Source organism: Perca fluviatilis, chromosome 7, assembly GCF_010015445.1.
Source record: "Perca fluviatilis chromosome 7, GENO_Pfluv_1.0, whole genome shotgun sequence".
NCBI lineage: Eukaryota > Metazoa > Chordata > Actinopteri > Perciformes > Percidae > Perca > Perca fluviatilis.
This window is the reverse complement of record NC_053118.1, coordinates 36,192,057-36,215,063: the sequence shown is the minus strand read 5'-3', so window position 1 is coordinate 36,215,063 and position 23,007 is coordinate 36,192,057. Positions and strand designations below refer to the sequence as shown.

The following is a 23,007-nucleotide window of genomic DNA, read 5'->3' as shown; positions in this document are numbered from 1 at the left end:
TTATAATGCAGTCATAGTGAAGGAAATATTAATTAAATAAAAAAACAATACATGAGAGAATATTTTTTTTGAATGAAAACATCAAAGAATCAGAACCAAAGTTTCTTAAAATATAAAAAAATAATAATAATGAAATCCAGACAAGCAGCCATTTATCCTCCATCATTAATTGCAAAGTGACATTTTGCTGTTTCTACCTCATTAGTGAAATGAATAATGTTGGCTGTGTCATGGACTTGATTGGAAACTGCTGCTGTGTTAAAGGACAATTCTGGCGCAAAATGAACCTAAGGGTTAATAACATATGTGTACAGAGTCAACCGAATGTGTAAGTGTACAGACAGTTTATTAAAAAGATAGATTATAAAGACAGTGGCGTTCATGTTTACATGCAGGCGCCATCTTTAAGCAGTCGAACCACGAACGCTGTGCAACCAGTAACCAGTAACATAGCTCAAGCAGTCTGTACACTTTTCTCAATGTTTCGGTTTACATGTAGGGGCCCTCAATATGCTACCGTGTAAGTGTGGAGCTATTTTGAGCCTTGTTAGTGGTGTAGAAATAGCGATTTACCCTCTGCCCCGACTACTAGCATTACAAGCTAATCACCGGTTTGCGGAAGCTTGTTTCAAGCTAGAGACACATTCGATTAGCATGAAAACATATCCCAGATAACCGTTGACTCGTTACACATATGTTATTATCCCCTAGGTTCATTTTGCACCAGAATTGTCCTTTAAGTCGTCGATCTGGAGGGCAGGAAATGGTGAGAGCAAACAAAGCAGATGGACGGAGGGATGTGGAGAGATACAGTCTGAGTTGTAAAGCCGTCTGAATTAGAGGAATTAGAGACGTAGCATCACACAATTAAACCCCGACCGAGCAGGAAGACAGACTGGACATTTATGTTTTCTCTTTGTCCGACCTGTTGCCAACTGGAAGACACTTTGATTCCTCAGCAGTTTTTTGTTGTGTTTTTTTCTCTCGCCAGCTTTATTTCCAAAAACACTTTCCAGGACTTAACGTGTTGAACAGTTTACGAACCGTCAGCCCGCAGTCTGCCAAGGCCTCATTTATTTCAAATAGGCTTGTGGTCAATTGTAACGTGTACAGTTGAAAAACCTGAGTAGCCTTAAAGTTGACATGGAAAAGTTTCTGTTTCCAAACCACAGAGGACAGAAAGAATGAGAGCAGAGTTACAGATGAAGTGTGTTTCTAGCAAATAAAACTCAGCAGTAATATCCAGATTGAAAGCTTAATCTTAATGATGTCTAGTATGTCATAAAAAAGTCAGTTTAGTTTGTCATAAACATCATAAAAAGTAGTAGTGTAGTATGTCGTAAAACAATCAAAAAAAGTCATAGTATATAATAGGTCGAAAAAAAGTCATAAAAAGTCATAGTATAGTATGTTGTAAAAAAGTCATAAGATTGATAGATAGATAGATAGATAGATAGATAGATAGATAAAAACTTTATTCATCCCGAGGGAAATTTTAGGCATCCAGTAGCTTAGACAACCATAACACAACAAACACACATACACACATATATTTCACATACATAAAAATCACTCACAGAAATTTAAAGAGTTAAAGGTGCTATGATAGACTGTGTGCAGTGGTGGTAGTGCAAAAGAGAGTGCAGGGATTGAACAGTGCAATAGTTTATTATTAAATATTAACTATGATTATGAATGTAAACATAATAGAATGATACATACATAGTATGTCGTATAAAAGTCCTAGTATAGTATGTCGTAAAAATGTTCTAGTAAAGTGTGTCGTATAAAAGTCATAGTATAGTATGTCGTATAAAATGTATAGTATAGTATATCGTATAAAAGTCATAGTATAGTATGTCGTATAAAAGTCATAGTATAGTATGTCGTATAAAAGTCATAGTATAGTATGTCGTATAAAAGTCATAGTATAATATGTCGTGTAAAAGTCATAGTATAGTATGTCGTATAAAAGTCATAGTATAATATGTCGTGTAAAAGTCATAGTATAGTATATCATAAAAATGTCATAAAGAGTCACAGTACCTTTACCCGCCTATGGCTGGTATTCTTTAGACAGCTAAGACAAGATAACGTGTGTTTCCTTGTGAGGAACGTTCTCATGGCTCTCCCTCCCTCTGCAGAGATCGTGGACCGGGTGGTTCTGGGCGAGTGGCCCTGCCTCAGACCGACCATTGACCCCCAGGTCCATAGTCCTGAGCTGGGACAGCTGATGCAGCGCTGCTGGGCCGAGGAGCCGACGGAGAGACCGGAGTTTAACCACATCTGGTTGCTGCTGCGCAAACAGAACAAGTGAGTCCTCCAACGACAGAAGAAGGGGGTGTCATAGAAACAAAAGAAATTCAAAGAGTTGACATGTTGACATTAGCATGGAATTTCTCTGAGGTAGAGCCGGGACGTTTGAGTATTACGTTGCCTAGAACTTCTAAATCTATTGAGTATTTTTCTACACTTTTCAGGCCACAGATTGCACGGCACACTTACATAATATGCGGTATCGAATGAAAGTAAAGAAATATGCTTCATTGTGTTCTACAAATATAAAGCTGTGGGCTACATGAACATGCTCAAAATCTACTTTAGTTACTGTGATAATTGTGTTGATGTATTACTTTCTACCAACCCTGTAGCACACTCCTTTCAGGGAGCTCACAATAACAGTATGCTCAGACTGGCCAGGAACATTTCAAATGACTCCTCACATGTTTTTGCACAGAGAATATCAGCTTCTGCCTTCAAACAGACGGCATTTAGAGTTCATTCTTTCAATCGCATCAGACTTAAAAACTGTTTCATACATCAATCTATCCTATTGTTAAACCAGCTACATTAAAAATCCAGTGCAATATTTATTCAGGGTTACAAGTCTCCAAGACCTTGTCTGTGTGTATGTTCATGTCATTTTCTGTTGTTATACATGTATGCTTTGTTTCCCCACTTGGGTGTTTATGTCATTTGTGGTAATGTTTCATATATGCCCTTTGGTGTTATTCATCTTATGTATGTCTATGTCCTCATTTTTTATACGAGCTACCCAGGGATGCAAAAAGAATTTCAGCCCTGGCTGACAATACAGTTGTAGTGTATCGTATGTTGTATGATAACAGCAGTAGAAAGAAGACATGAACTGGAGACCATAAATGTATTTAAATCCACAATTATTAACATTATTAACAGGCACTGACTTTAGGAACTGTAAACCAAACTGTGAGCAGTGAAGGCGGACATTTTAATAGAAACTGTGCTGTCATGATGGAGAAGTAATTCTTTAAATCACCATTTACCTCATGTTCACACTCACTAAAAACATGAATACATAGTTTTATTGGTAACTAAAACAGCTGATCAGCATATATTTCATCAAACAGGAGGGAAATAGTGCATGAAATTAATATTTTATTTTCATGTCTGGCCGCTTACATGGCCCATCCATTATACAACATTGCATCATGACTTCAAGTAAATATACACGCCAACTTTCTTAAGCCAAGTGGCGTGTTATCTGTACGCTTTTTGAGCTTAGATTATATAGTATAGTATTATAGGAGAGAGGGGGAGAGAGAGAGGGAGAGTGCAGTTGTTGGGAACTACTTTTAGCGGTGGTGTGTGTTACTAGTAGTAGTAGTAGTTTATTCATCCATCCATCCATCCATCCATCCATCCATCTTCGTCCGCTTATCCGGTGTCGGGTCGCGGGGGGAGCAGCTCCAGCAGGGGACCCCAAACTTCCCTTTCCCGAGCAACATTAACCAGCTCCGACTGGGGGATCCCGAGGCGTTCCCAGGCCAGGTTGGAGATATAATCCCTCCACCTAGTCCTGGGTCTTCCCCGAGGCCTCCTCCCAGCTGGACGTGCCTGGAACACCTCCCTAGGGAGGCGCCCAGGGGGCATCCTCACCAGATGCCCAAACCACCTCAACTGGCTCCTTTCGACGCAAAGGAGCAGCGGCTCTACTCCGAGCTCCTCACGGATGACTGAGCTTCTCACCCTATCTCTAAGGGAGACGCCAGCCACCCTCCTGAGGAAACCCATTTCGGCCGCTTGCACCCTGGATTCGTTCTTTGGTCATGACCCAGCCTTCATGACCATAGGTGAGGGTAGGAACGAAAACTGACCGGTAGATCGAGAGCTTTGCCTTCTGGCTCAGCCTCTTTTCGTCACAACGGTGCGATAGATGGAATGTAATACCGCACTCGCGATTCTCGACCACCAATCTCCGCTCCATTGTCCCCTCACTGCGAACAAAACCCCAAGGTAATTGAACTCCTTCACTTGGGGTAAGGACTCATTCCCTACCTGGAGAAGGCATTCCATCGGTTTCCTGCTGAGAACCATGGCCTCCAATTTAGAGGTGCTGATCCTCATCCCAACCGCTTCACACCTTCGGCTGCGAACCGATCCAGTGAGTGCTGAAGGTCGCAGGCCGATGATGCCATCAGGACCACATCATCTGCAAAAGCAGCGATGAGATCCCCAGTCCACCGAACCGCAACCCTCCCCACCCGACTACGCCGCATATCCTGTCCATAAATATTACAAACAGGATTGGTGACAAAGCGCAGCCCTGGCGGAGGCCAACCCTCACCTGAAACGAGTCCGACTTACTGCCGAGAACCCGGACACAGCTCTCACTTTGGTCGTACAGAGATTGGATGGCCCTGAGTAGAGACCCCCTCACCCCATACTCCCGCAGCACCTCCCACAGTATCTCCCGGGGGACCCGGTCATACGCCTTCTCCAAATCCACAAAACACATGTAGACCGGTTGGGCATACTCCCAGGCCCCCTCCAGGATCCTTGCGAGAGTGAAGAGCTGGTCCGTTGTTCCACGACCAGGACGGAATCCGCATTGTTCCTCCTCAACCTGAGGTTCGACTATCGGCCGAACCCTCCTTTCCAGCACCTTGGAGTAGACTTTACCAGGGAGGCTGAGAAGTGTGATACCCCTGTAATTGGCACACACCCTCTGGTCCCCCTTTTTAAAAAGGGGAACCACCACCCCAGTCTGCCACCTCCTTTGGCACTGTTCCAGACTTCCACGCAATGTTGAAGAGATGTGTCAACCAGGACAGCCCCTCCACACCCAGAGCCTTGAGCATTTCTGGACGGATCTCATCAATCCCCGGGCTTTGCCACTGTTGAGTTGTTTGACTACATCAGTGACTTCCGCCCCGGAAATGTCCACAATCCCCCGTCATCCTCCAGCTCTGCCTCTAACATATAGGGCGTTATTAGTCGGATTCAGGAGTTCCTCAAAATGCTCCTTCCACCGCCCTATTACCTCCTCAGTTGAGGTCAACAGTGTCCCATCCTTACTGTACACAGCTTGGATGGTTCCCCCGCCTCCCTGAGGTGGCGAACAGTTTTCCAGAAGCACTTTGGTGCCGACCGAAAGTCCTTCTCCATGTCTTCTCCAAACTTCTCCCACACCCGCTGCTTTGCCTCTTTCACGGCAGAGGCTGCAGCCCTTCGGGCCCTTCGGTACCCTGCAACTGCCTCCGGAGTCCTCTGGGATAACATATCCCGGAAAGACTCCTTCTTCAGTCGGACGGCTTCCCTGACCACCGGTGTCCACCACGGTGTTCGTGGGTTACCGCCCCTTGAGGCACCTAAGACCCTAAGACCACAGCTCCTCGCCGCAGCTTCAGCAATGGAAACTTTGAACATTGTCCACTCTGGTTCAATGCCCCCAGCCTCCACAGGGATGCACGCAGCCTCCCGCGAGGTGCGAGTTGAATGTCCGTTGGACAGGGGCCTCCTCCAGACGTTCCCAATTTACCCGCACTACACGTTTGGGCTTACCAGGTCTGTCCATAGTCTTCCCCACCCCTGACCCAACTCACCACCAGATGGTGATCGGTTGACAGCTCTGCCCCTCTCTTCACCCGAGTGTCCAAAACATACGGCCTCAGATCAGATGAAACGATTATAAAATCGATCATTGACCTTCGGCCTAGGGTGCTCTGGTACCAGGTACACTTATGAGCATCCCTATGTTCGAACATGGTGTTCGTTATAGACAATCCATGACTAGCACAGAAGTCCAACAACAAACAACCACTCTTATTCAGTCATTGTAAAAACAATAATTATATACATATCAAACAAAGTAAATTAATCACATTTGTTACCCTCAAAAATAGCATTACAAACTAAAAGAGAGCTGCCCATTTTTAAACTTATATTGACATTGTTTCCATAATTTTACCCCAACAACAGAAATACATCTCCTTTTAATTTCTTGGTTTGCTTTTTGTAAATTAATCTTAAAAAATACCTCTAAAATCATATTTACTTTCATATATTGAAAAAAAACCCACAACCTTTGGACACAGTATGGAAGAGGCTTTAAATGAGCCCTGCACATTATCTGGATTATTTTTATAATAAAACAAAAATCCTTTAATTTCATAACTCTGGAATTCATGAATTCAGGGAGTCGAGGACCAACATCCTGGACAACCTGCTGTCCCGTATGGAGCAGTACGCCAACAACCTGGAGGAGCTGGTGGAGGAGAGAACACAAGCCTACCATGAGGAGAAACGCAAGGCTGAAGCACTGCTGTACCAGATACTACCACAGTGAGTACTACAGTACTGCTGTACCAGAATCTACCAGATTAGGGGCGTCGCGATTCGAAATGAGCTTCGAAATCAGAAGCAAGATCAGTGATTCCCCCAGTATTTTTGTCTCCCTTCACCCCGCCTACTTGCGTTTGTCCGATGAAAACAGACACAGACACAGACACAGACACAGACACAGCGTAGCTTACCGTAGCATGCAGCTAAAGACACAGGGTAACGTTAGCTTAGCGGAAGCCGGCAGCTGCACTTTTCCAGGCACCATGGATACTGCCGGAGTTGGAGATGACGGAGTAACAGAACTGGAAGATCCTCCTGCTTCCCTGAAGTCCCTGTGTGGCAACATTAAGCCTTCCCCGTGAGTGAGTTATGCAAAAAACAACAAAGGTAAAGCATGGGGACTTCAACGGGACTCCATGGTGCATTCAGATGCATTCAGGTGCACCTTGTTAAACTAGTTGCATTCAATTGTGTCTCGTAAACTCTTAGGAAATCAAAATGTTGTTGTAAAGTACCCTTCTGCCATCTAGTGGCTCTTATTGTGTAACTGCCGTCTGCTGAAACATATCGTGACACCCCTAATTCGGCGAGTATATTCCTCTGTATCTCTCTCTCCTCAGTTCGGTGGCAGAGCAGTTGAAGCGAGGGGAGACAGTTCAGGCCGAGGCCTTTGACTCTGTCACCATCTACTTCAGCGACATTGTGGGTTTCACTGCCATCTCTGCAGAGAGCACGCCAATGCAGGTGAGCAGAGTCACTACTGTTATAGTCTGGCTTTGTTTGAATGCAAAATATAAATTCACCGCTAGATTGGAGAAATTCCTACACAGTGTACCTTTTAAAAATGGTTGTTTTGCATTATAAAAGAACAAAAAGGCTATGCAATATACAGTGCCTTGCGAAAGTATTCGGCCCCCTTGAACTTTTCGACCTTTTGCCACATTTCAGGCCTCAAACATAAAGATATAAAACTGTAATTTTTTGTGAAGAATCAACAACAAGTGGGACACAATCATGAAGTGGAACGAAATTTATTGGATATTTCAAACCTTTTAAACAAATAAAAAACTGAAATATTGGGCGTGCAAAATTATTCAGCCCCCTTAAGTTAATACTTTGTAGCGCCACCTTTTGCTGCGATTACAGCTGTAAGTCGCTTGGGGTATGTCTCTATCAGTTTTGCACATCGAGAGACTGACATTTTTGCCCATTCCTCCTTGCAAAACAGCTCGAGCTCAGTGAGGTTGGATGGAGAGCGTTTGTGAACAGCAGTTTTCAGTTCTTTCCACAGATTCTCGATTGGATTCAGGTCTGGACTTTGACTTGGCCATTCTAACACCTGGATATGTTTATTTGTGAACCATTCCATTGTAGATTTTGCTTTATGTTTTGGATCATTGTCTTGTTGGAAGACAAATCTCCGTCCCAGTCTCAGGTCTTTTGCAGACTCCATCAGGTTTTCTTCCAGAATGGTCCTGTATTTGGTTCCATCCATCTTCCCATCAATTTTAACCATCTTCCCTGTCCCTGCTGAAGAAAAGCAGGCCCAAACCATGATGCTGCCACCACCATGTTTGACAGTGGGGATGGTGTGTTCAGGGTGATGAGCTGTGTTGCTTTTACGCCAAACATAACGTTTTGCATTGTTGCGAAAAAGTTCGATTTTGGTTTCATCTGACCACAGCACCTTCTTCGACATGTTTGGTGTGTCTCCCAGGTGGCTTTTGGCAAACTTTAAACGAAACTTTTTATGGATATCTTTAAGAAATGGCTTTCTTCTTGCCACTCTTCCATAAAGGCCAGATTTGTGCAGTATACGACTGATTGTTGTCCTATGGACAGAGTCTCCCACCTCAGCTGTAGATCTCTGCAGTTCATCCAGAGTGATCATGGGCCTCTTGGTTGCATCTCTGATCAGTCTTCTCATTGTATGAGCTGAAAGTTTAGAGGGACGGCCGGGTCTTCGTACATTTGTAGTGGTCTGATACTCCTTCCATTTCAATATTATCGCTTGCACAGTGCTCCTTGGGATGTTTAAAGCTTGGGAAATCTTTTTGTATCCAAATCCGGCTTTAAACTTCTCCACAACAGTATCTCGGACCTGCCTGGTGTGTTCCTTGTTCTTCATGATGCTCTCTGCGCTTTACACGGACCTCTGACATTATCACAGAGCAGGTGCATTTATACGGAGACTTGATTACACACAGCTGGATTCTATTTATCATCATTAGTCATTTAGGTCAACATTGGATCATTCAGAGATCCTCACTGAACTTCTGGAGAGAGTTTGCTGCACTGAAAGTAAAGGGGCTGAATAATTTTGCACGCCCACTTTTTCAGTTTTTTATTTGTTAAAAAAGTTTTAAATAGCCAATGAATTTCGTTCCACTTCATAATTGGGACCCACTTGTTGTTGATTCTTCACAAAAAATTACAGTTTTATATCTTTATGTTTGAGGCCTGAAATGTGGCAAAAGGTCGAAACGTTCAAGGGGGCCGAATACTTTCGCAAGGCACTGTATTTCCTAACTGCTAGTTAACTTGGTAATACTAACTTTGCACTAGCAAGTTGTGTTTTAAGCTTTTTTTTTTTGCTGAGTCCGTGGCTCTCAGCTGGACGCCGCTCACAGCGGAGAGCTACGTGACACATTCCACTATATCCCAATATATATTCCATTATATATTCCACTATATCCCACTATATATCCCACTATATCCCACTATATATTCCACTATATATCCCACTATATCCCACTATATATTCCACTATATATCCCACTATATCCCACTATACATTCCACTATATATTCCACTATATCCCACTATATATTCCACTATATCCCACTATATCCCACTATATATCCCACTATATCCCACTATATATTCCACTATATATCCCACTATATCCCACTATATATTCCACTATATATCCCACTATATCCCACTATATATTCCACTATATATCCCACTATATATTCCACTATATATCCCACTATATCCCACTATATATCCCACTTTATCCCACTATATATTCCACTATATATCCCACTATATCCCACTATATATTCCACTATATATCCCACTATATCCCACTATATATCCCACTATATATTCCACTATATATCCCACTATATATTCCACTATATATCCCACTATATATTCCACTATATATTCCACTATATCCCACTATATATTCCACTATATATTCCACTATATCCCACTATATATCCCACTATATTCCACTATATATTCCACTATATCCCACTATATATTCCACTATATATTCCACTATATCCCACTATATATTCCACTATATCCCACTATATATTCCACTATATATCCCACTATATATTCCACTATATATTCCACTATATCCCACTATATATTCCACTATATATTCCACTGTATCCCACTATATATTCCACTATATCCCACAATATATTCCACTATATCCCACTATATCCCACTATATATCCCACTATATATCCCACTATATCCCACTATATATTCCACTATATATCCCACTACATCCCACTATATATTCCACTATATATCCCACTATATCCCACTATATATTCCACTATATATCCCACTATATCCCACTATATATTCCACTATATATCCCACTATATCCCACTATATATTCCACTATATATCCCACTATATCCCACTATATATTCCACTATATACAGTGCCTTGCGAAAGTATTCGGCCCCCTTGAACGTTTCGACCTTTTGCCACATTTCAGGCCTCAAACATAAAGATATAAAACTGTAATTTTTTGTGAAGAATCAACAACAAGTGGGTCCCAATTATGAAGTGGAACGAAATTCATTGGCTATTTCAAACTTTTTTAACAAATAAAAAACTGAAAAAGTGGGCGTGCAAAATTATTCAGCCCCTTTACTTTCAGTGCAGCAAACTCTCTCCAGAAGTTCAGTGAGGATCTCTGAATGATCCAATGTTGACCTAAAATGACTAATGATGATAAATAGAATCCAGCTGTGTGTAATCAAGTCTCCGTATAAATGCACCTGCTCTGTGATAGTCTCAGAGGTCCGTGTAAAGCGCAGAGAGCATCATGAAGAACAAGGAACACACCAGGCAGGTCCGAGATACTGTTGTGGAGAAGTTTAAAGCCGGATTTGGATACAAAAAGATTTCCCAAGCTTTAAACATCCCAAGGAGCACTGTGCAAGCGATAATATTGAAATGGAAGGAGTATCAGACCACTACAAATCTACGAAGACCCGGCCGTCCCTCTAAACTTTCAGCTCATACAATGAGAAGACTGATCAGAGATGCAGCCAAGAGGCCCATGATCACTCTGGATGAACTGCAGAGATCTACAGCTGAGGTGGGAGACTCTGTCCATAGGACAACAATCAGTCGTATACTGCACAAATCTGGCCTTTATGGAAGAGTGGCAAGAAGAAAGCCATTTCTTAAAGATATCCATAAAAGTGTCGTTTAAAGTTTGCCAAAAGCCACCTGGGAGACACACCAAACATGTGGAAGAAGGTGCTGTGGTCAGATGAAACCAAAATCGAACTTTTTGGCAACAATGCAAAACGTTATGTTTGGCGTAAAAGCAACACAGCTCATCACCCTGAACACACCATCCCCACTGTCAAACATGGTGGTGGCAGCATCATGGTTTGGGCCTGCTTTTCTTCAGCAGGGACAGGGAAGATGGTTAAAATTGATGGGAAGATGGATGGAGCCAAATACAGGACCATTCTGGAAGAAAACCTGATGGAGTCTGCAAAAGACCTGAGACTGGGATGGAGATTTGTCTTCCAACAAGACAATGATCCAAAACATAAAGCAAAATCTACAATGGAATGGTTCACAAATAAACATATCCAGGTGTTAGAATGGCCAAGTCAAAGTCCAGACCTGAATCCAATCGAGAATCTGTGGAAAGAACTGAAAACTGCTGTTCACAAACGCTCTCCATCCAACCTCACTGAGCTCGAGCTGTTTTGCAAGGAGGAATGGGCAAAAATGTCAGTCTCTCGATGTGCAAAACTGATAGAGACATACCCCAAGCGACTTACAGCTGTAATCGCAGCAAAGGTGGCGCTACAAAGTATTAACTTAAGGGGGCTGAATAATTTTGCACGCCCAATATTTCAGTTTTTTATTTGTTTAAAAGGTTTGAAATATCCAATAAATTTCGTTCCACTTCATGATTGTGTCCCACTTGTTGTTGATTCTTCACAAAAAATTACAGTTTTATATCTTTATGTTTGAGGCCTGAAATGTGGCAAAAGGTCGAAAAGTTCAAGGGGGCCGAATACTTTCGCAAGGCACTGTATCCCACTATATATCCCACTATATATTCCACTATATATCCCACTATATATTCCACTATATATCCCACTATATATTCCACTATATATTCCACTATATCCCACTATATATTCCACTATATATTCCCCTATATCCCACTATATATCCTACTATATTCCACTATATATTCCACTATATCCCACTATATATTCCACTATATATTCCACTATATCCCACTATATATTCCACTATATCCCACTATATATTCCACTATATATCCCACTATATATTCCACTATATATTCCACTATATCCCACAATATATTCCACTATATCCCACTATATATTCCACTATATATTCCACTGTATCCCACTATATATTCCACTATATATTCCACTATATCCCACAATATATTCCACTATATCCCACTATATATTCCACTATATCCCACTATATATTCCACTATATCCCACACTATATTCCACTATATCCCACTATATATTCCACTATATCCCACTATATATTCCACAATATATTCCAATATATCCCACTATATATTCCACTATATCCCACAATATATTCCAATATATCCCACTATATATTCCACTATATATTCCACTATATCCCACTATATATTCCACTATATCCCACTATATATTCCACTATATCCCACTATATATTCCACTATATATTCCACTATATCCCACTATATATTCCACTATATCCCACTATATATTCCACAATATATTCCAATATATCCCACTATATATTCCACTATATATTCCACTATATCCCACTATATATTCCACTATATCCCACTATATATTCCACTATATACTGTATTCCACTATATCCCACTATATATTACACTACATCGATGAGGACTGGCGGGCAGACACACAGCTGACAACCTCGCAGGGGGATGCGGTGGATACGGGCTCAGACACACACACTACAGAACAATGTGGACTTGTGTCGGTCGCAGGGATGTGCAAGCTGTTCCAGCAACAATGCACAGAACATTGGGGCAGCTGTACTCGGGTGCTTAGCGCAAAAGGTATGTCCGAGCGTCCTGATCGGGTGGACTGGAACTCCCTCGCCTGCCTTTTAGTTAATGGTTAATGATCGGTTTAAGGTGCAGTAAGCAATGCAGCAGATTCACAGACAGATAACTACTGGCCGGCCGGCACATTCACACACTGCCTCACACACTGCTCTTGCACTCCTTTCAGTTTGTTTTCCATTTACACAGCCAGGGCTGTGTTTTAACACCAGACACCCTCCTCTTTCACGTTTTTGCAAGGGCAGCGTTGCTCTATCATCCGGAGGTTAGCGCCGCTCTGGATCTTGGCATCTTCACGTCTCGCTCTCAGCTAGAAATGTCTCGTTTAAACAGAAAGTGTGTGTGTGGATAACTGCAGTGATGCTAACAGCTGAGTGTTGTGACTCTGCAGGTGGTGACGCTGCTGAACGACCTCTACACCTGTTTTGATGCCATCATCGACAACTTTGATGTTTACAAGGTGACAGAATCCACACTAACTACTTTTAATAACTAAGTTCATTAATTAAAAATGTCAGAATTTCCACTTTAACAGAATAATCCAGCACATTTCCAACGGAGGTTCTGCACTGGCTTTATGTTTAAAAGAAGAAGAATCAGCTCTGTTTGTTCAGCAGACTTCAGACTCACAAACATCTTTAACATTAGAGGAGACTGAATATTATTGATCTATAGTATCAAAGTTGTGGCTGCTTAGCTGTTCACTGCAGATGAAATACTTTTCATCAGGTGTAAATATTCATCTCCAAAATTATCAATACAAGAAACCAGCCTCTGGTTAAAAGAGACTAAACAATAATTGGCATTGAAACAGAATTGTGAGCCTGAACACATCCTCCAAAATATAAACTCAATTTATTGAAATATGTATAATGTTTCAGGCTCTTCCAGCTTTTTGGTCCTTCCAAGGGTTCTTACTTTTATGCTGTAATGTCCAGGTCTCGGCCTCCAGCAGGCCTTCACCTCCGTCAACAAACTCATCAAACATGGATAACAACAACATTATATATAACATTTATTATATATAACATGTATTATATATAACATGGAGAATCCTTGAAGGCAGCCTGTATGCCCCAGAAGGGGAAAATAGGAGGAAGAAGAGAAGAAGAAGAACGTTGTCATTTTCTCTTTATTTATTTTATTTCAATTCTTCATCCAATTCCTTTTTCTATTCATATACTGTACATGCTTAATTTTATATATACACTTCAAGTGAAGAAACACACAGTGTTCTGTTTGTGCTCTTCTATTTCACTGTTAAAGAAATGGATCACTTTGTAAAAGTTTGAATCCAAAATGATTGTGAAACTGCTGATATTATGCCGTTCTCAGTAATAAAAAAATAATCTAAACCATTAACATATATTTCAAAAGGCATGTGAACTGAGACAGGCAGTGTTCCTCTCAGACACTCACTCTGTTTATGTGTGTTGCCGTGGCGCCCCCAGGTGGAGACCATCGGTGACGCCTACATGGTGGTGTCGGGGCTGCCGGTGAGGAACGGGAATCTGCACGGCAGAGAGATCGCCCGCATGGCGCTCGCCCTGCTGGACGCCGTCCGAACCTTCAAGATCTGCCACCGCTCAGAACAGCAGCTCAAACTCAGGATAGGAATACACAGCGGTGAGAATATGTACACAGATACTCAGATAGGCTCTACCACTGGTGGAATGTAGTACTAAGTACATTTACTCAAGTGCTGTACTCAAGTACAAATTATTTTTGTTGAGGTATTTGTACTTTAACTTGAGTCTTTTTCTTTTCAGGCCACTTTCTACTTCTACTCCGCTACGTTTCAGAGAGCAATATTGGACTTTTTACTCCACTACATTCATCTGTTCCAGCTTTAGTTACTAGTTACTTTAGTTACTCCGCTACATTCATCTGTTCCAGCTTTAGTTACTAGTTACTTTAGTTACTCCGCTACATTCATCTGTTCCAGCTTTAGTTACTAGTTACTTTAGTTACTCCACTACATTCATCTGTTCCAGCTTTAGTTACTAGTTACTTTAGTTACTCCGCTACATTCATCTGTTCCAGCTTTAGTTACTAGTTACTTTAGTTACTCCGCTACATTCATCTGTTCCAGCTTTACTTACTAGTTACTTTAGTTACTCCGCTACATTCATCTGTTCCAGCTTTAGTTACTAGTTACTTTAGTTACTCCACTACATTCATCTGTTCCAGCTTTAGTTACTAGTTACTTGTTACTCCGCCTACATTCATCTGTTCCAGCTTTAGTTACTAGTTACTTTAGTTACTCCGCCACATTCATCTGTTCCGCTTTGGTTACTAGTTACTTTAGTTACTCCGCTACATTCATCTGTTCCAGCTTTACTTACTAGTTACTTTAGTTACTCGCTACATTCATCTGTTACAGCTTTGGTTACTAGTTACTTTAGTTACTCCACTACATTCATCTGTTACAGCTTTAGTTACTAGTTACTTTAGTTACTCCATTACATTCATCTGTTCCAGCTTTAGTTACTAGTTACTTTCGTTACTCCGCTACATTCATCTGTTCCAGCTTTAGTTACTAGTTACTTTAGTTACTCCGCTACATTCATCTGTTCCAGCTTTAGTTACTAGTTACTTTAGTTACTCCGCTACATTCATCTGTTCCAGCTTTAGTTGCTAGTTACTTAAGTTACTCCATTACATTCATCTGTTCCAGCTTTAGTTACTAGTTACTTTAGTTACTCCGCTACATTCATCTGTTCCAGCTTTAGTTACTAGTTACTTTAGTTACTCCACTACATTCATCTGTTCCAGCTTTAGTTACTAGTTACTTTAGTTACTCCGCTACATTCATCTGTTACAGCTTTAGTTACTAGTTACTTTAGTTACTCCACTACATTCATCTGTTACAGCTTTAGTTACTAGTTACTTTAGTTACTCCATTACATTCATCTGTTCCAGCTTTAGTTACTAGTTACTTTAGTTACTCCGCTACATTCATCTGTTACAGCTTTAGTTACTAGTTACTTTAGTTACTCCGCTACATTCATCTGTTCCAGCTTTAGTTACTAGTTACTTTAGTTACTCCACTACATTCATCTGTTCCAACTTTAGTTACTAGTTACTTTAGTTACTCCACTACATTCATCTGTTACAGCTTTAGTTACTAGTTACTTTAGTTATCTGTTACAATTTTAGTTACTAGTTACTTAAGTTACTCCACTTCCTTCATCTGGTACAGCTTTAGTTACTAGTTACTTTACACATTAGGATTACTCCACACAGAAGACACATGTAGTTCATAAATCTGATGTTTGATTCTAAAGTAAACTAGCCGACGATATAACGGACTACACGTCTACAGCTGAGATGATGAGACCATTACACACACAGCTGGTTGGATCCTTTACACCAGGAGTGTCAAACTCAATTTCCCAGAGGGCCACACTGGAAACTAAGAATCACATCAAGGGCCGGACCTGTTTAGTTAATTCACATGCTTTTATTTCACGGAAAAAGTCAAGGTTCTTTTACTGGATTATTGCGTGTCTCATAGAGCCTTCTCACTTACAGCTTGGTCCACATAAAGACCCAAAAAAGTAACTTAGCCATCAAAGAAAAAAGCGAAAAAGAAAAAACCACCAAAAAAGGCCCCAAAAATGCTGGAAAAAGTGACAAAACATTGAAAAAGCTCCAAAAACTAGGCATGCCAAAGTTGGGCCTTGAGTTTGACACATGTGCTTTACACTTTCTAAAAGGGGTGGATTCTTCTTTACTTTAATACTTAAACGACATTTGTGTTTGTGCGTGGCGTGCGTGCGTGCGTGCGTGTGTGTGTGTGTGTTACCTTGGTGACCTTCAGCACATAAACTGACGGATGCTGTTCCATGTTATGTGTACTTCAGGATGCGTGAGCTGATTGCGACTGTGTGTTGTAGGTCCGGTGTGTGCGGGCGTGGTGGGTCTGAAGATGCCACGCTACTGTCTGTTCGGAGACACCGTCAACACCTCGTCACGCATGGAGTCCAGCGGAGAAGGTCAGAACTGCACAGAAACACGAACGTCGACGAACACATTTTAACACACATTCAGGTTAGATCAGCGGTTCTCAATAATGTACCCCCCATTTGATTTTTTAAGCCAAGTACCACCTGACCAGCGATAGATTTACCAAACAACAGCCATGGAGCTGAAAAAGATTTAAATGCTTTAAAAAACTTGGAAAACGCCAGTAGAAACAAGGAAGTATGGCAAGAATAGGTTGAAAATAGAAAGAAAAACTTCAAAAGAAAAACACAGTAGAAAGAAGGAAGGCAACACTAGGGCGACAAAAGGGACAACAAATTCAAATAAGTGACAAACTTCGAAAAAAGTGACAAAAACTTTGAGAAAAGATGAATTAAAAAAAATAAAAAGAGACAAACTTCGAAGAAAAAAAGACAGTAGAAGAAAGTAATGAAGAAAGGCAAGAATAGGTCAAAACAAACGACAAAACCTTCAAAAAAAAAGGTGACAAACTTCAAAAACAGCGACAAAAACTTTGAAAAAAACGCTCCTGTACCTCCTGCAGTCCTCCAAAGTACCCCTAGGGGTACACGTACCCTCTGCAGTCCTCCAAAGTACCCCTAGGGGTACACGTACCCTCTGCAGTCCTCCAAAGTACCCCTAGGGGTATACGTACCCCCTGCAGTCCTCCAAAGTCCCCCTAGGGGTACACGTACCCCCTGCAGTCCTCCAAAGTACCCCTAGGGGTACACGTACCCTCTGTAGTCCTCCAAAGTCCCCCTAGGGGTACACGTACCCCCTGTAGTCCTCCAAAGTCCCCCTAGGGGTACACGTACCCCCTGCAGTCCTCCAAAGTCCCCCTAGGGGTACACGTACCCCCTGCAGTCCTCCAAAGTACCCCTAGGGGTACACGTACCCCCTGTAGTCCTCCAAAGTACCCCTAGGGGTACACGTACCCCCCCGGCCTCCAAAGCCCCCTAGGGGTTGCATTCCCCTGTAGTCCTCCAAAGTACCCCTAGGGGTACACGTACCCTCTGCAGTCCTCCAAAGTACCCCTAGGGGTACACGTACCCCCTGCAGTCCTCCAAAGTACCCCTAGGGGTACACGTACCCTCTGCAGTCCTCCAAAGTACCCCTAGGGGTACACGTACCCTCTGCAGTCCTCCAAAGTACCCCTAGGGGTACACGTACCCCCTGTAGTCCTCCAAAGTCCCCCTAGGGGTACACGTACCCCCCTTTGAGAACCCCTGGGTTAGATAATGTTGTCGGTCAGGCTGAGGTTCAGTAGCTGTTAACCAGGGCTGGGTATCATCGATACAATATGCTCAACGATACTTATTTCAATACAAATTTTATAAAAATCCATTTTAACAAAAATAAATTTTGACATTACACATTTCGGTAGAAATCAGTTTTTTCCTGCATGTCTCTACGATGTGTCTCGGTAGACCGCCGATCTTTTATTTTTGTTCAGCTCTACAGCTTTCCATCTTTGTGACGCACACGCTGTAGTCAGGCCTCTCAAAGTACAACACACACACACACACCTGAGCCCCTGTGTCTCTGTGTAACGTAGAGATTTTCCTGCGTATCTCTACGACGTGAAACGTTAGCCAATCACAAACATTGTTAGATCTTGGTAGAAGCATGCTGCGTGCTGATTGGCTCACTGACGCTGATGAGATTTACTCCTTAGGGATTGAAATTGGTATTTAATCACAGTGACAAGCAGTCATTGGGCAGGTGCCTAAATCGTTTGGTACCCAGCCCTACATGTAATCATGTAATCAAATCCCTGATCACATCTCAGGTTTAGCGTTCAACTTTAGCAAATACAATAACTACATTTCTCCATTAATAAAACTGCTCCGTTTGTTGGATAAAAAGTCTGAAACAGTCTTGAGCAGCCGGTAACGAAAAACAAACCCATTATACAATATAGTTTGATTAAGAACTAGTAAGTTGATCAGATATTGATATGATAACCACGATAATTAAACTGGGAGATTCTCAGCTGATCAACAGATGTTCAAGATTCATCTGAGCCATACCAAAATGAACTCCAATCAGCCACATCTGGTTAAATCGTTATATCAAATATCACAACATACTTTACCAACCAGAAGCTAGTTCTCTAAGCAGATGAACTCATGTGTTTAGGAGTTCAATTACAGCATTTTTTTAACCTTGCCTTATGTAGAAATTAACTCTTGTGTACGTGTGTGTGTGTGTGTGTGTGTATACCTGTGTGTGTGTGTGTTTTGTGTGTGTTGTGTGTCCCATTTGTGTGTGTTTTGTTTGTGTTCCTGTGTTTCTGTGTGTGTGTGTGTGTTGTGTGTGTGTACCCGTTTGTGTGTGTGTGTTGTTGTTTCCTGTGTGTCTGTGTGTGTGTTGTGTGTACACTCGTGTGCGTCTTTGTTTGTGTGTGTGTCTACCTGTGTGTACCTGTGTGTGTGTGTGTGTGTGTGTGTGTGGTTGTGTGTATACCTGTGTGTGTGTGTGTGGTTGTGTGTATACCTGTGTGTGTGTGTGTGTATGTGTGTGTGTGTGTGTGTGTGCACCCTGTCGTGTTTGTATGTGTTGTGTGTGTGTGTGTGTGTCTACCTGTGTGTACCCGTTATTGTGTGGTGTGTGTGTGTGTTGTGTTTTTGTGTGTGTGTGTGTGTGTGTGTGTGTGTACCCGTGTGGCGTTTGTATTGTGTGTGTGTGTGTGTGTGTACCCGTGTGTGTGTGTGTTCCTGTGTGTGTGGTTGTGTGTATACCTGTGTGTGTGTGTACCTGTGTGTGTGTGTGTGTGTCTATGTGTGTGTGTGTGTGTGTTGTTACTCGTATGCGATGTAGTGTTTTGTGTATTGTTGTGTACCCGTTTGTGTGTGTGTCTACCTGTGTGTACCTGTGTGTGTGTGTGTGTGTGGTTGTGTGTATACCTGTGTGTATACCTGTGTGTGTGTGTGTGTGTGTGTGTCTGTGTGTGCACCGGTATGCGTTTGTTATGTGTATGTGTTGTGTTGTTTGTGTTTGTGTACCCCGTGTGTGTGTGTGTGTGTGTGTGTGTGTGTGTGTGTGTGTGTGTGTGTGTGTGTAGCGCTGAAGATCCACGTGTCGGCAGCGACTCGCGACGTCCTGATGGAGTTCAACTGCTTCCAGCTGGAGCTGAGAGGAGAGATCGACGTCAAGGGCAAAGGAAAGATGACCACCTATTGGCTACTGGGAGAGAGCGACAGCCAATGACAAAACACGGAGGACAGAGACAGAGGAGGAGGGGACGAAGAGACGAGAAGGAGATGAGGGATCAGATGAGAGGAAGGGAAAGAGGGAGGTAAGGAAAGACAATGCAAGGCAGCTTTATTTGTATAGCACATTTCAGCAACAGGGCAAACTGAAAAGGTAAGACGGAGAGAAGGAAGGGAAGGAAACGAGGGAGCAGGAGACAAAAGAGGGAAGTCAAGGGAAGAAAGTAGAGTAGGTATCTCCACGGACGTCTCAGGTCCTCGTCCTCCTGCCGCCGACCTGTCAGAGGACTCGTGTTTGTCACTTTTGCACGAAAGTGAGAGGAAAATACTGCTACATTCTCGCTGACACACAAAAAAAGTGCAAAAACTGAAGGAGGGAGAAGGACATGCGCTCCAAAACGTAAACAGAAACACAGATGTGGAACAATGACGGAGAAAAAGCTGGTCTGAAACAGGAATCAAACCGAACTCACGAAGGGCTGGAACATTATGTAAATGAAGGAGCAGAAAATTAGAGAATATTAACTTTATATTGTGTGTTTTACAGATCTCGCCTGTTATGTTTTATAGAGAAAATCATGATTTGGGTTGAGTTGATTTGAAAACTTTACACCTCAAAAGGTTCAGCGGACAATTCTCTCTTTTGTGCTACACTGCTGACGGACCAGAATCAGCTGTTATTTAGCATGTGGAGGCCCGGCCAGGGGGTTGATGACTGAATAGCTAGACTGTATAAATGAAGCTAACACATCTGGATCTCCCCCTGGTGGCTGGCTGCAGTATAGGTCATAAGCCCCGCCCCCTCTATGTTAACGGATGGGACATGGACCAAACTAAAAATCAAAGTACACATCAAATACGTTTTCCCCAAGATGGTTTTTGGCATTTAGGTAGTTCTGATCACACTGATGTTTGTTCAAGTCAAGTCTTGAAAACTAAAAACATCCACTGGTACTAGGTGAAAATTGTCTTTTTAATTGACGAACATCATATGTGTAATCCATGGCTCAATTAAAACGATTATTTGTGTCTCTCCGTTCACTACCGTTCATATTTTTTATATAAAAAGGTCCCATGGTGGTCCACTAGACGGGGAGGGACAAGTTTCCCAGGCTGGTAAAGGAATGTCCCGCCTTATTCTGCCTCTGATTGGCTAGTACCCGCTGCCTTTGTTGGTTGGATTGGTTGGGGTAAGGGTAAGAATAACAGGGTAAGCCAATCAGGGGCAGAGTAGGGCGGGTCATGCCTTCCATCACCATCCTAAGAAAAGAAATACTGCAGAGCGACATGGTAACTAGGTGTTATTAAATAGGACCTACATTTGCAGTATTAATAAACAAAAACATCTTACTAAAAATGCTAAATGATGGCTACCTTGGGTGCAGCTCTTTTGGAAATAGGACTTCTCTGTAAATATACAAATGTTTTCTTTGTGTTTTTTCAGTAAAAAGTTGCAATTAGATTTAGTAATTATCTCTGCACATCTCTCAGTGGACTGAAACAACCTGAGCAGCCAACAGGACAGACATTTCAGAGCTGTTGCCGGGACTAAATATTTTCTTGGATTCATGAACTGAAGAACCCTCAACGTTAGAGTTGTTCAGATACCGAAAAAAGTCTCCGATACTGCCTAAAATGCTGGTATTGGTATCAGCGAGTATGTGAGTCTACGCACCGATCCGATACCTCACAATTTAGAAAATCTACTTTAGTGCGCAACCTTTTGATATTAATGAACGTCCCATTACATTCAAGCCGTTGCCAAATGCTGCAAAGCTAATGAAGACTATCAGCTTGATCATGTAAGGCTTGTATCATCGACAGTGTTGTTGTCATTGCTTAGAATTCCTAATGGGGGCGACAGAAACTACGCACTATAGTTTTAAAGTAGTTTATTTATGTTATTTTTACGTTATGACTCACTGTCAAACTAGATAATAAAAGAAAGTTCTATGGCATTGATTCTCTGTATGTATTTGCTCACGTTTTACAAAGACTTTAACCTGAGCAAGGCTATACAACAATGATAGTAATCATATCACATCCATCCAGTAGTATACAGCTGTAATAAAATATATGTATATATATATATATTCTTAACTTAATTGGTATCGGATCGGTACTCAGTATCGGACTGATACTCAAGTTCAGATATCAGAATCAGTATCAGGAAGGAAAATATGGTATCGGAACATCTCTACTCAATCTGTCGATGTGTCCTAATGTATTATATGATCTGATATTTTTATATAGTGCCATTACATGTGTATTACATGTGCTGAGTGCCGTACTAAAGCTCATCTCTGAAGAGACTCCAGTCATTAATAACCTGCTATCATTTCAAAACGTTTAGTTTTGTGCCGTCGATCAGTTTGAACTTGTTTATATCTTGTTTCCACTCGATGTTGCACTTTATCTTCCCCGCATCAAGCTGAAGGCTGGCTGCACTTCAAGTAAAGAATCAAAAATGAGCCGTTTGTTTGGAACCGGGGATCAAACCAGCAGTGTGTGTTTGTTTGTACTGACCTGAATAAAGTTGTGTGCAGAGCAAACGGTTTGTTTGGCTGAAACATACATTTCAGGTGTTTTTTGTGTTTTAGAGAGAGCAGAAGATATTACAATTGGTCACAGAGAAAATGTCCTTTATTTTCAGATAAACTTACAGTAGTTATGTAGCATTTTTATCCATATTTCAGTCTAGTACTCATCTTAAACAATTATCTTTCATCATTGCAGACAGGCAGTGATGGAAAGTAACTAACATTAACTTATTGCCTGTACTTTTGAGGTACTTGTTCTTGAGTATTTCCATTTTCTTTTTATCCATTTTTATTCCATTTATATAAC

The 23,007-nt window shown here is 41.7% G+C and overlaps 1 protein-coding gene across 2 annotated transcripts in view; it reads left to right on the top strand.

Annotated features, from left to right (window-relative positions):
• LOC120563179 (atrial natriuretic peptide receptor 1-like) overlaps positions 1-22,734 on the top strand; it is a 125,379-nt gene extending 102,645 nt beyond the window's left edge. For both annotated transcript variants that reach the window (XM_039807335.1, XM_039807336.1), the window contains exons 15-21: positions 2,145-2,313; positions 6,457-6,603; positions 7,224-7,347; positions 13,353-13,421; positions 14,413-14,587; positions 16,861-16,959; positions 20,013-22,734. In XM_039807335.1, coding sequence (XP_039663269.1) covers positions 2,145-2,313; positions 6,457-6,603; positions 7,224-7,347; positions 13,353-13,421; positions 14,413-14,587; positions 16,861-16,959; positions 20,013-20,158 — 929 coding nt within the window. In that variant the 3' untranslated portion in view covers positions 20,159-22,734. The remainder of the gene's footprint in view (positions 1-2,144; positions 2,314-6,456; positions 6,604-7,223; positions 7,348-13,352; positions 13,422-14,412; positions 14,588-16,860; positions 16,960-20,012) is intronic.
• Positions 22,735-23,007: the final 273 nt, after the last annotated feature.